Source organism: Podarcis erhardii (assembly GCF_964252035.2).
Source record: "Podarcis erhardii genome assembly, chromosome: 11".
Lineage (NCBI taxonomy): Eukaryota > Metazoa > Chordata > Lepidosauria > Squamata > Lacertidae > Podarcis > Podarcis erhardii.
Window position 1 is genome coordinate 53,574,658 of NC_138501.1, and position 14,631 is coordinate 53,589,288.

The following is a 14,631-nucleotide window of genomic DNA, read 5'->3' on the forward strand; positions in this document are numbered from 1 at the left end:
GGACTTGCTGATCAGAAGGTCGGCGGTTCGAATCCCTGTGACGGGGTGAGCTCCCGTTGCTCGGTCCCTGCTCCTGCCAACCTAGCAGTTCGAAAGCATGTCAAAGTGCAAGTAGATCAATAGGTACCGCTCCGGCGGGAAGGTAAACGGCATTTCCGTGCACTGCTCTGGTTCGCCAGAAGCGGCCTAGTCATGCTGGCCACATGACCCGGAAGCTGTACGCCGGCTCCCTCGGCCAATAAAGTGAGATGAGCGGCACAACCCCAGAGTCGGTCACGACTGGACCTAAGGGTCAGGGGTCCATTTACCTTTTATAAGGTCATGTTTTCAGAGAGGGAAGCTGCTGGTCCCATCAGACCACCTGTAGCTACAACTGGAGCCTGCAATATCCCTATCCCTGTCCCTTCAGCAGCTCATAAGGGTTTGGTGGTTTACAGCAGGGGTGGGCAACAGAGGGACCTCCGGGGCTGGGGACTGAACCGTGGACCTGTTGCACTGTTGCTGAGCTTTGCCTGCCCTACGGATGTTTTGGACTCTGCTGGGGCTGCTGGGAGTTGTAGTTCCAAACCATCTGCAGGACACGATGGGTTCGCGAAGGCTGAGTGTTGGCCTCTCACCCCTCAATGAGAGAGAACAGAATGATCTCTCGGTGGGCCGTTTTCCAGTGCAATTGTCCCAAATTGTTTCCCCCAAATTTGTGCCGTGATTGTGCCGTGTGGCTACCATTCTGTGTTTTACATCAATTTTCTTATCATGAAAGGACCATTTTGTGGGATAGCCAGCCTCATATAACCAACAAGTCTAATTAAAGCAAGAAAGGGTTAAGGTAAAAGGTAAAGGGCCCCTGGATGGTTAAATCCAGTCGAATTCAACTATGGGGTGTGGTGTTCATCTCCGCTTTCAGGCCGAGGGAGCCGGCGTTTGTTCACAGACAGCTTTCCAGGTTATGTGGCCAGCGTGACTACACTGCTTCTGGTGCAATGGGACACCGTGACAAATGCCAGAGTGCATGGAAATGCCATTTACCTTCCCGCTGCAGTGGTACCTATTTATCTACTTGTGCTGGTATGCTTTCAAACTGCTAGGTTGGCAGGAGCTGGCACAAACCAATGGGCGCTCACCCCGTTGAGTGGATTTGAACCGCCAACCTTCCGATTGGCAAGCCCAAGAGGCTCCGTTTAGACCATACCACCACCCATGTCCCAAAAAGGTTCAGACCATAGAGGGAGCTGTCCTGCTAGGCTTAGCTAGGGACTAAGGTAATCAAGGCCTTTGTTCACCTCCAGATTCTACCTGAGAAGCTCAGCATGGTTGCTCCAAGCTCATACCACTTGGCTCTAACAAGCCTCTCTTGGGTTCCTATACCAATAATTTAGGAACTTTCACCATTGTAACTAACGTTTTACTGCCTGTGCGACTTTGTCTGAATGCCGTATGGAAAAGCACATGAATCTGACCTTTGGAGAGTTTGTAAGTAAACCATATTTAGCTTTGTGTTGTCTTTTTCTACGCTGGAGAAGAGGGGAACTTTGTAAGGAACATAGAAGGGCATATTTTAAACGTCTAACAGCTTGTATTTCCATGTTTTACTTTGCTGCATATTTTGTGATTTTAAAACTCTGCTGGGGTTCTCTTGCCCCAAACTTGGTTTTGGATCCAGGAATGATCCTTTCTATAGTTTATTTTTTTCCTGGCCACCAACATGTTTTTGGGATTTGTCGCACAGCAGCATATTCAGCCTTTGTTATTTATCACAAAGAGTCTGTTGGCTTTTGAACAGATTATGAAGGTGCACTCTTATTGCACAAAGAACATTTACCTGAAGGTGTGACAGACCCACACAGAATTGTGACTGTCTAGAACTGTCTGAGGACAGGCAGAAGAAATAGTTTGAGAAGCAGAGCAGGAGGTACTCTCAGCAAAGCTTGCAGAAATCCGCCCATTCTTCGCAGCTCAGCTGAATTCAGATCCAAATGCATAAACTGAAGCATGAATAAATTGCAGCAGATGTTTAATAGCTGTTTCATTAAGGGGAGAAGGCAGGAGTGTCATTGTTTTTATTTAATAGGAGTATTTATTAACTCTGCGGTTTATTATGTGGAGTAACTGAGAGAATACTGTATGTGAGCAGTAAAAGTGTGTGGAAGTGTCTGCCGTGAGTCTCATGTCATGGCAATTAATTTTGTCATTTTCCTGATTATGGGATGGTGAGAACATAAGATCGATGCCAGACAGAGAGGCAAAAGGCCAAGATTTGGGCAGCCCCGGTTCAGAAGTGAGTCAGCCTTTGACCTTAGGTGACGTTAATTGGACAGATTCTGCTAATCGCCCTGGATTTATGGGAAAGGGAGTCATGTTTGCTTCTCTCTGTGGCTCACAAATCTTTTGAATAAACTGCTGCACAGATTCACCCAGTCTAATCTACGCTTATTTGGAGTTGCCTGCTATAAAAGAGACAGGATTCGCCCCCCTTCCTCATGTGATGTGGGTCTGGAACAAAAACCAAGAGCAATGAAGCCTCTGGAAGTTGTACACCAAAGGATTCCATGATATGCAACCTTTTCAGCATAATGCAAAAACTATTTCATATCTTGAATTCCCAAGGAAGTAAGTGTGTGTTTGTTAGGCGTTACTGCAGTGGCGTCCAGGTGCAGGTTATTGGTGGAAATTTATCAGCCATTTTCATAGCCAGGACCTGTTGATCCCAACCCTCTGCTTGAGCAAACATTGCATAATGAAAGTGGACATTGGACTTCTTGACAAGTGTGAGTTCAAGTCTGGTCAGAACATGTTGGAGTATTGGTCCCTTAATTCCAGTTTCAATCCCCTCCTTTTAACACTTGGTTTCAATGCCACTTGAATCTTAGAAGTTCTTAACAATGCAGTGCACCTGCTCCCAGGTTGTGGCACGTTGAGGGCTGCTGGATTGTGTAGGCTGGTTGGAGGGGTGGTCGGTGCCCTGCCTTATGTCGGTGTGCGTGTGTGTGTGTGTACGCGCGCGCTCTGGGTCCTTTCTGTCTCTGTGACTCAAGTTTCCTAATGTCATACAGTCATGAGTTGGAATGATCTAACCCAATTACACCCGTACCTCTTGTTACGTTTGCTTCAGGTCGAGCGTTTTCAGGTTGCGTCCCGCGGCGACCCGGAAGTACCAGAAAGGGTTATTTCTGGGTTTCGTCGCTCGCACACGCGCAGACGTGCAAAATGACGTCACACGCATGCGCAGAAGCAGAGAATCACGACCCACAGATGCGCAGACATAAGTTGCATTCCTTTCCTGTTGCGAACGGGGCTCCGGAACGGATACCGTTCGCAACCAGAGCTACCACTGTAGCTGCAAGACAGAAATCATAGTTGAAGAATCCCAACCGCTGCTTAAAAACTTGCAATGAAGGAGAGTTCCCCACCTTCTGAGGATCATTTAGTCCAGGGGTCAGCAAACTTTTTCAGCAGGGGGCCGGTCCACTGTCCCTCAGACCTTGTGGGGGGCTGGACTATATTTTGGGGGGGGGGAGACGAACGAATTCCTATGCCCCACAAATAACCCAGAGATGCATTTTAAATAAAAGCATATATTCTACTCATGTAAAAACAGGCTGATTCCCAGACCATCCGCAGGCCAGATTGAGAAGGCGATTGGGCCGGATCCAGCCCCCGGGCCTTAGTTTGCTTACCCATGAGTTAGTCCACCCCACTGCAATGCAGAACTGTCCCTTACAGGGATCAGACTTGCAACCTTGGCATTACCATGCTCTAACTAGCTGAGCTATCCAGCTGAACAGCTGCTTCACAATTCACGGCAGTTGCAAGCGAGTTTTGCTGCTGCCTGGGATGCCAGATGACATCAAAGTCCATTCACCCACACTCTCAGGGGTGAACCAACCCAATTGCTAAAAGGGAGAATGGAAGATTTGAGTTGCTCGGTTTCATCCAAGCTGCCGTATGTCCCCGCCCCCCGCCCTGCCTTCTCTCACCAGAGAGTGAGCATCACCTGTATTGTTGTATTTTGCAAAGGTTAGTTTGGAGAGAGAGAAAATAACTGCAGTGGAATGAGTTCTCCTGGTGATAAGGAAATTACAGTTTTCATTTTCAGCTCTGCACATCCTCTCCAGTGACTTGGCATTAAATTACATGCTCTGGTAATCAGCATGGCGCATTATCGGTCCCCTTGTTATTCTGCACCAGAGTAGTGCATTGTAAAAAGCAGGGGGGAAAGGAAGAATTGGGTGTGACATCGGCTTGTCTCCCAAGGGATGGCCTAGTCTACTTTGGGGGGGCTTCTGTAACATAATGCTAAGGAGTTAGAGGATACATCAGATAGGAGGGAGATCCCTGCTTCTGCATCAGGGGAAATACAAAGCCTAGATGAATCCAAGAAATGGAGAATGCAGATGGCCCGTGCCACTTAAATGTGCAATCCAAATTAATGGGAGAATGATTGTCCACTCAGATGTAAATCCCACTGAGTTCACTGGGAGTGTACAGAGGGATGCAGCCTTGGGCATTTGTGAAAACGTGGAAGGGGCTGGAATCATAAACTCACTCACCAGGTTGTCTTCCTGCCTAGCCCCAAAGGCGCATGAAGCAGAAGCATGAGAGCTGGTGTAGCAGAGAGGCCAAGACCATAGGCAGGGAGAGCCCTGCTGTTGCCTTTGGGTTGTTCTTAGGTTTCCCTTTGGGGCATCCGGTTACCACTGTGAGAGTAGGAGGCTGGACTAGATGGGCTGCTTCTGGCCTGATCCAGCAGCTGGCCTCTTTTGCAGGAGGGATCATGTAAGGATAAAGGTAAAGGTAAAGGAACCTCTGACCATTAGGTCCATTCCTGGCCGACTCTGGGGTTGCGGCGCTCATCTCGCTTTATTGGCCGAGGGAGCCGGCGTACAGCTTCTGGGTCATGTGGCCAGCATGGCTAAGCCTGGCGAACCAGAGCAGCATTGCACGGAAACACTGTTTACCTTCCCGCCGGAGCGGTACCTATTTATCTGCTTGCATTTTGACGTGCTTTCGAACTGCTAGGTTGGCAGGAGCAGGGACCGAGCAACGGGAGCTCACCCCGTTGCGGGGATTCGAACCGCCAACCTTCTGATTGGCAAGTCCTAGGCTCTGTGGTTTAACCCACAGCACCACCCATGTCCCTTTATGCAAGGGTAGACCAAGCCAAATTTAGGGCTTTTCCACACCTCATCGCTTTCCCCCAGGAAAACCCACAGTTCAGCACTGACTCGGAACAAATGGCAATTGGGATTTCTGCAGCTTGCTGTTTGTTCCAATTTGGCCCTAAAGTGCAGGTTGGTGAATACTGTTTAGTGTATAAAAGAACTGAGACAAAGTTGTTTGGCAATGTGTGCGCACCTGTGTACATGTGAACTTGTTCTTAGTGCCGAAGCATTAAGAGGAAGGCAGCCAGACGATATAAGAGAAATGTCAGTCATGTATTAAAATACAAACATTGGCAAAGGTAGTTTAAAACATGACACACAGCTGGTTGCTATCAGACTTTTAATTCCCAGAAAGATGTGCTGGTGGCGTTTGGGGAGCGAAATAAAACCAAGATGATTCTCTGAGTTTATTGTTGCATCAGGAGAGGCTAGAGTTCTGCAGAGGAACTGCACGGGCCGTCTGGCAGCCCTCGGAGCAAATTCCCTGAGACAATTGTCTCCAGTTACATCTCTGCATAGAAATGGGCTTTCCGCTTGGCTGCGTGGCATGGCAGAGTGTTTCTGAGCATTTTGCTGCATCCATCCAAAGGGACCGTGAGGCATGAGGCATCGTTTGAGGATCTTACTGTGCAGACAAAGACATGTGCTTGGAAGTGGCTCAGGAGCTTCTGCTGGGCTTGATGCTTGAAGACAGGTGAATCTGCCATGGTGGGGCAGCCTCCTTTTCCATGCTTGCCCGAGGAAGAACCTAGGCTAGCCTGTGGTCCTTATACTTGGAGCCTGAGTGCTCCCACTCTCCTAGGCTGGAGGAGCTCAACTGAGGAAGGAACGTAGCTCAGGACCAGTGTATCTTCTCTGCATGCAGAAGGTCCCAGGTTCAAACCTGCTTAGCATCTCCAGGTAGAACAGGGAGAGAACCTTGCCTGAAATCCAGGTGTGCTATTGCCAGTCAGTGCAAACAATTCTGAGATAGATTTACCAAGGACCTATCTCAGTATAGGGGGAAGTGGGTGGCGCTGTGGGTTAAACCACAGAGCCTAGGGCTTGCCGATCATAAGGTCGGCGGTTCGAATCCCCGCAGCAGGGTGAGCTCCCGTTGCTCAGTCCCTGCTCCTGCCAACCTAGCAGTTCAAAAGCACCTCAAAGTGCAAGTAGATAAATAGGTACCACTCCGGTGGGAAGGTAAATGGCGTTTCCATGTGCTGCTCTGGTTCGCCAGAAGCGGCTTAGTCATGCTGGCCACATGACCCGGAAGCTGTACGCTGGCTCCCTCGGCCAATAAAGCGAGATGAGCGCCGCAACCCCAGAGTCGGCCATGACTGGACCTAATGGTCAGGGGTCCCTTTACCTTTACCTTTACCTTTATCTCAGTATAAGGTGGCTTCCTAGCTTACTATCTTCCTGAAAAGTTTCTTAAGAAACCAGTGAGGGATGAGAAGCAGAGTGACTCCCTCTACAGAAAGGCTTGCTGCCATCAGCGGTCTTTGTTTTTCACCTTCAACAAGAACATAAGAAGAGCCTAGCTTCTGGCTGGCTGAAGGCCGGTCTCACCCAGCACCCTGTTCTCCAAGTGCCCAGCCAGAGCCCCAAATGAGAAGCCCCCAAACAGAACCTAAGCAGAACCAGCATTCTCCCCTCCTGAGGACTCAGGCAACTGGTATTCAGCAGGTAAAACACAGCCACCGTGACTAAAAGCTAATGAGAGCCTTATCTTCCATGAATTTGCCCAATCCTTTGATGGGAGCAAATCCCAACTGTGCACTTCGAGGAGTTCCTTTGGTTGGTCCCGAAGCTTCTAACATTCAGCTTCTTGGATAGCCTTCAGTTTGGGCATTACAAGAGAGGCAAAAGGGAATTTCCTTATCACTTTAAAAGCATTATCTGCCTCCTCCTGGCTCACAGCATGCTCTGTTTTTCATCAGCTCTTTTGAAAATGCAGGTTCTTTGAGAACAACTTGTCCCTCCTTAACCCCAAGGACTGGCCTCAGTAGAACGTTCTCACATTCCTTCTGCAAAGTCACCCGATCCGGGCCACCTCCGGGGGGGGGGGGGAGTGTCCTAAGGATGGGGAGCCGCCTCTGTGCTCTTCACAGCCTTATTGCAGCAAAGTGATTCCCCTCCAAAGTGCATTCCTGACTGGACGTGGCTGAGACGGATGACTTGACCCGGGCTGAGCAGTGAAATAAAGCTTTATTCACAACCTGTCATAAGAGAACTTTGAATCCACGCTAAGAGAGAGGCTTCTCCGGTTCATCTGCATTCATTCACTCATTGCTCTGTTGCTCCTCCACTAAGGAAACATACGAAGGGAATCGAAGTTGCTATTTATATATATATATATTTACATGACTAATCTGCTTCTGCACAGCACACTGCTTTAGGCAGAGCAAAGGAGGCTTCTAATTAAAACGCAGAAGCCCCTGAAATTGTGTATAGCATTTGAACACCGGGTGCGATTGCATTTAAATTAGGACTTGCCTGGAAATGGCATCTCCTGCAGACTGAGACTCTGAAAACAGAAACTAATAGGAAGAGCAGGTGTGTGTGTGTGTGTGTGTGTGTGTGTGTGTGTGTGTGTGTGTGTAAAATAAAGCACAGCACTTCTAGGTAAAACAAATGCCCAAACCGAGAAATCCTTCATTATTTGCATCTCACATGACATGACACAGACCTCACCTTTTCACGGCCACTGGCAATATAGGGATTATGGACCGTCATAGAGGGTTGTCATAAACAGTTCTGAAAGAATGTATGTGAAATACTTTGAGCATCTCAGTCTGGAAAATCATCGTGAGAAAGCTGCTGTTCCTCCACAAATAACTCTTTCCACTGAGCCACCTCATGCAAATAAATGCTGGTCATCGTGGAGTGTACCATTTGTCTTTGGCTGTGTACACGTTGTGCCTTTAAATCACTTTTGAAGCACAGTCTTCCCCTCATAGAATTTTGGGCACTGTAGTTTGCTAAGGTTGCTGAGAATTACAGCTCTGTGAGGAGCGGGGCTTTTTTCGGCCAGCACTCACGGGAACTCAGTTCCAGCACCTCTCAGGTGGGCGCCATTGCCATTACAAGAGAACAAGGGAGGTGTTCATGGTGAGTTCTGGCACCTCCTTTTCTAGAAAAATAGCATGGGTGAGGAATAAACTACTTGATCATTTTGGTGGCCCTTTGCTGAACCTTTCCCAGATCTACAGCAGCCTTTTTGAGCCCTGAAAGCAGACAGAGACTTTGGAGAGAGGGTCAAAACAAAGCCAATTTTGTTGTTCTGTATGGGACAATGACAATAAAGATTACCGTATCGTATCGTATCGTATCGTATCTGGGGCTCTTCCTTATGCTACTAAGAGTGTGGACCTCAGGAGCAGGGGCGCCAACTTGAATAAAATATTGGGGGGCAGGTAAGCCCCACCGCACATAATTGACGTCATGACAGGCCTCACCCATACCATCTGAATGGCAATGCCCATCAACCTTGGGGGCCCCAGCCCCCTCAAATATTTTATCGGGGAGGGCAAAGGGACCTCGGCCTCTAGGAGCTGGGGAGGCGGTGAATTTCAGGCAAATTCCTCTCTTTGTCTGTCTGACCCTCCTCTCTTTGCCCTGCCATTTGCTTTCTTGCGCAGTCTGAGCTGTTGTTGTTGTTTAGTCGTTTAGTCATGTCCGCCTCTTCGTGACCCCCTGAGCACGCCAGGCACTCCTGCATTCCACTGCCTTCCGCAGTTTGGTCAAACTCATGTTTGTAGCTTCGAGAACACTGTCTCACCATCTCGTCCTCTGTCGTCCCCTTCTCCTTGGGCCCTCCATCTTTCCCAACATCAGGGTCTTTTCCAGGGAGTCTTCTCTTCTCATGAGGTGGCCAAAGTATTGGAGCCTCAGCTTCAGGATCTGTCCTTCCAGTGAGCACTCAGGGCTGATTTCCTTCAGAATGGATACGTTTGATCTTCTTGCAGTCCATGGGACTCTCAAGAGTCTCCTCCAGCACCAGAATTCAAAAGCATCAATTCTTCGGTGATCAGCCTTCTTTATAGTCCAGCTCTCACTTCCATACATCACTACTGGGAGAACCATGGCTTTAACTATACAGACCTTAACTATACGGTCCGAGCTGAGCAGCTCTCAAAATGCTCACAGAAGTTAAAAGAAACCCATATGAGCAGCATGCATTCATTCATTCAGGACAATGGCTGAAAGAGTCGCCGTCTGAAGAGCGAGGGAGGGAGGGGGTTCTGCAGCAGTAAAATGTTCCCTTTGATAGCAAGACCTCCTCTGCAACTGAGAACTGACCCACTTCCATTTATCAGCCAGGCGCCATTTAAAACAAAGAATGCAGAGAGTTTCAGGGCTCTGGAAGGGACTTTGCGGGTCTTCTGAGTCGCAGCCGAGTGTGGAGCGTGCTGGGTCCACTTGGGCAAAGAATCTTTTAGAAAGTCGAGGACCCTGTGGAAATGGCACCCGAGCCTCAGCTCAGATTGCTACCAGAATTGTGGATGTGGGGAGTAAAGCCAGTTTCTCAGAGCCTCTTCTCCAGCCTCTGTTGCATCAACAGTGTGCAAGTCTGTAGGCTTCTCATTTGGAATTACTCCTTTGATCCCGGTGAAATGGCTCGCTTTGCCACACATCCCAGCTTCGCTTTGCTCGTCTTTGACTCTCATTTGCCCGATTCCAAGGCTGATATGAACTGATTCCGCCCTCCGCACCAACACTGGGGACCTCTGGACCAGCACTGCAGGATAAGCAAGCACATAAACCACAGGCTGCCCGTTTGAGAGATGCAGAGGCAAGCCGGCCCAAGAATTCCCTGCTCACAAGTTGCCATAAACAATGAATGAGGCTGCCTGTCTCATTTTTGCATCTCTCTCTTAAGCGGCCTTTGGGCCTGAATCGAACTCCTGCTCATGTGCAGGGATGCAGCAAAAAAGAAAAATAGAAGCACAGGCCCTGGTGGGACAAAGCTTTACAGCTGGATTTGTGCATGCATGCAAATTAAGGAGGACTGATTCCTACCAATGCGTTTCAATGTTCGTTGATTTGTATGTGATGACCAGCTTGTCTGAATGAGCCATTGCTGCCTCACCACAGATGGAGATTTTACATTGCCTGGCATGCTCTTCAACACAACTCTTCTTCAACAGAGACAGTTCCTACATTTAGCTGAGATCTCCACCATCAAGGAATCAAGAGGTGATGCATCAAGTGGCATTATCTGCACAGGTGGACCATCACTGAGGACCATGTCTTCACAAGGACCTCTCGGTTCCGGGACAAGGCTCTCAAGCTGCCTTCCCACACTGGCACCAGCACAAGCAGTTGGTCCCACCAGCCTTGATCAGAAACACTCTGATGGAGGCATCTCACACAAGACCAAAGCCCATCTAGTCCAGCATCCTGTTCTCCTGGTGGCCAACCAGATGTCCCAATGAGAAGCCCGCAAACAGGACCTGGGCACAGGAGCACTCCATCTACTTGCAGTTCCCAGTAACCAGTATCCAGAGGCATTTGACCTCTGAGCCTGGAAACAGGACACAGGTGGGATGGCCTGGGACTCGGGCTCGGAGCCAGAGGAGTCTCACTCTGCACCAGAGCCTCTGCCTCAGGCAGCATCTGAACCAAGAGTCTCTAGGGAGCTACACTGTATAGCAACCAGCAGTTCATCTTATACCCAAATTTGCTTCTGTGTAAGTTGTGAAATGCCCCTGTCATTTTTGTCTACAAGAGAAGTCTACCAGCACCACCTCCCTTGAAGCTTCCTTGCGTCTCCTGTGCAGGCCAGGCCTCTCTTAATCCCCAAGGTCTCTAAACTGAGGTTGCAGACAAGTAATCCAGCACTAATCCTATCAAATGCTATGAGAGCAAATGCTATCTGCCTTATCCTTTTGGGTGGGGTAGACAGGGACCCACTTCCTCCCCAAAGGCACTGCCGCCATCCATTCCTCTCTGCTACCCCTGTTCACTTTTCTCTCTCTCCGATCAGAAGTGCTACTGCACAACCATCTGCCCGTTGGTTCAGTCACACTGCAGGCTCCTGCAAAACTGCCGTTGCAGAGCATTGCTTGCAATGGTGTGTAGCCCTCATTTGTTCCGTGAGTCAGCTGGAATTCATGATGCTCGACTGGGTGGATTATGGAAAGGGACGGCAGATTAGCTGCACACCTGGCCATGTGCCCTAGGCAAGCAAAACAAACCTCTCATAATTGAATTGCACTCTCCGCCATGCTTTACTGCCAGCTTTGTGCAAACTTGAGTGTCGCCTCGCAAACCTTTGTAAATGCCACACTGCTGCTGCTGCTTCTGTCCCCTTGCCGTAGACACTGTGCCTTCCCAAAGGAACATTTAGGGACTGGACCAGTAGGTGGAAAAGTTGAGGTTTGGCTGTTTGGAGGCAAGGGGAAGGGTAAGTGCATCACCCTGAAACCCTGGCCCCTTCCCCGATTAGAGTCAGCTTCACATGCATCCTTGCCTGTCCCAGGGACAAGGTGGCCCAACTGCATAAGGTGTCCAGGAGAAATATTTCTAGGGGCCCCACAGTTGCAAGGAACAACCCGGCTTGGGAGCCTGTGACTGAGCAATGCTGGCAGACAGTTGCCCAGTTAAAGGTAAAGGGACCCCTAACCATTAGGTCCAGTCGTGGCCGACTCTGGGGTTGCGGCGCTCATCTCACTTTATTGGCCGAGGGAGCCGGCATACAGCTTCCGGTCATGTGACCAGCATGACTAAGCCACTTCTGGTGAACCAGAGCAGCGCATGGAAACGCCGTTTACCTTCCCAGCGGAGTGGTACCTATTTATTTACTTGCACTTTGACGTGCTTTTGAACTGCTAGGTGGGCAGGAGCAGAGACCGAGCAACGGGAGCTCACCCCGCTGTGGGGATTCGAACCGCCAACCTTCTGATTGGCAAGCCCTAGGCTCTGTGGTTTAGACCACAGCGCCAGCAGCCCAGAGTGGCTGGGGAAACCCAGCCAGATGGGCAGGGTAGAAATTCTACCCCAGCCATTCTACCCCAGCAGAATATTATTAATAATAATAATAAAGCAAGAAAACATCAAACATTAAAAAACTTCTTTAAACAGGGCTGCCTTCAGATGTCTTCCAAAAGTTGTGTTATTCTTTGGCGTTCCACAGGGCGGGCGCCACTACCAAGAAGGCCCTCTGCCTGGTTCCCTGTAACCTCACTTCTCACAGGAAAGGAACCACCAGAAGGCCCTCAGAGCTGGACCTCAGTGTCCGGGCTGAACAATGGGGGTGGAGACGCTCCTTCAGGTATACTGGGCCGAGGCCGTTTAGGGTCAGCACCAACACTTTGAATTGTGCTCAGAAACATACTGGGAGCCAAAGTAGGTCTTTCACGACCGGTGTTATATTGTCTTGGCGGCCGCTCCCGGTCACCAGTCTGCTACTGGGCTCCCTGCTATTTTGAGAAGTATGATTGCAAAGCGAAGTTTGACCCTCGCATGCCAGAGCAACCACTCTCATTTCTGTCTTGCTCTGCTCAGTTATACCAGCTTAGTTTGGTGCACCAACTGCAACCACTTCAGGACCAGGAGAGCCTTGTGACCCACACATTGACCACCTCATGATTAGACTACTCCAATGCACTGTACGTAGGGCTGCCCTTGTAGCTAGCGCAAAAGACAGCTGCAAGGCGTTTCCTGGGACAGCAAGCTCCCTCCACGCTCAAGATCTTATTGTTGACATGTAAGGCCCTAAACTACCTGGAACCAGGATGTACCCAGCAGAGTGCCTTCCCCACAGCAGCCCAAACAGATCTTTCAGACCTTCTGAGAGAGTCTTGCAGATTGTCACTTGGTGCCATCGCAGAAGCAGGACTTGTGGTGATGCCACCAACCTTCCGGAATGCTCTCCCTCAGGTAATCTGTGGGGCAGAGACAGCAACGACCTTTAGATACCTCTAAAAATGTCTCTTCACCAAAGCTTTCCTGGACTCATTTTGTACGCTGCTTATTTTTATTTGTCAAGTTTTCTCCCTGCAGCCCACATTCCCACCTAGACTTTTAAGGAATTCTTAAGAAATCCTGTTGTATTTCTATAGCTTTAAGGTAAAGCTATTTTTTTTTTTTATTATATTTAGCCACATGGAATAAATAAGTGAATAAAGGGTCTACTTAAGAGGTTTTTAAATAGTTACAGAAGTGCTTTTAGCTCGACCCTTTCTGTGGCTGGCCGGCCTCCATCTCGCTGAGAGGCTCCTGGCTGTCCCACACCAGCTGTGCAGGCTGCATTAGACACCCCTCCCTTCCCTGTTGTAGTAGCAGAAAGGCACTCCTTGATTTCTAGAGGAATCCTAAGTGTAGCACACCAACAGGAGTCCAGATTCGCAGCAGGGACACAGCTGATGAACCCATTCAGAAAACGAGGCTGGCAGGGGGCTCGTCTAGTGCTTCCCAGGCCAAAATCAACCCTTTCTTGTGAGCTTGGATGACAACAGAGCCAAAGTACTTGCATTACAGTCCCCTGTTCAGGCAGGCAGGCAGGCAGGCAAACACCCCACATTTTGCACCAACTCGGGGTTTCAAACTGTGCACTAGGGGAGCCCCCTGAAGCAAGCAGGAAGGCAGCCTCTCCTCTGACCACTTGTCTCTCCTGTCTCCCTTAGGAGAAGAAAGGCCAGGAGGTCCAGAAAGGCCCAGAAGTGGAGATTGCAAAGCTGGACAAGCTACTGAATCTGGTGAGGGAACCGGTGGCCAAAACCAGCAAGTGAAGCCTAGCCAGTGTGGCCCCCCCTCCCTGCCTCCGCTCTCCCACCCTGCGTGCAACTTGGAAGCTCTGCACTCCAGGAACAAGCATCCCTTTGTAAGGGCCCTGGCGCTGCACAGACAGCTGCACCGAAGACCTTTTTGTTCCGGCACAAAAGAAGATTTGGTTTTGGTTTTGCATACAGAAAAATAAAAGCCGAGGCTCGACAGCTGTGCAGAGTGAGCATGCAGGACGACTCTCGTCCAGCCGCACATCAGGAGCGGGGGGGGGAAAGAGGGTGTGTGTGTGTGTGTGTGTGTGTGTGTATGCAAAGCTGTCTCTGCAGCTGATCACGAGGAAGAGGCCCAATCCTGCCCTCTGCAGAAAATGCCACTTGCTGGCTTGGAGTGAGAAAATATCTACCATCAAAAAGATGGTTCTCCAGAGAGACCCTACTGAGAATCCCACAAAGGGCCAAACGGGGATGTGTGATATCTGTCACGCAGTTTGGTGCTGTCTAGCTAATCTATGGGACGCGGGTGGCGCTGTGGGTTAAACCACAGAGCCTAGGACTTGCCGATCAGAAGGTTGGCGGTTCGAATCCCTGTGACAGGGTGAGCTCCCATTGCTCGGTCCCTGCTCTTGCCAACCTAGCAGTTCGAAAGCACCTCAAAGTGCAAGTAGATAAATAGGTACCACTCCAGCGGGAAGGTAAACGGCGTTTCTGTGCGCTGCTCTGGTTCTCCAGAAGCAGCCTAGTCCTGCTGGCCACATGACCTG

The 14,631-nt window shown here is 49.7% G+C and overlaps 1 protein-coding gene across 1 annotated transcript in view; it reads left to right on the forward strand.

Annotated features, from left to right (window-relative positions):
• Positions 1-14,078, forward strand: part of DNAI1 (dynein axonemal intermediate chain 1) — a 157,034-nt gene extending 142,956 nt beyond the window's left edge. Inside the window, exon 20 of the mRNA XM_081881464.1 lies at positions 13,772-14,078. Coding sequence (XP_081737590.1) covers positions 13,772-13,876 — 105 coding nt within the window. The 3' untranslated portion in view covers positions 13,877-14,078. The remainder of the gene's footprint in view (positions 1-13,771) is intronic.
• The last annotated feature ends 553 nt before the right edge of the window (positions 14,079-14,631 follow it).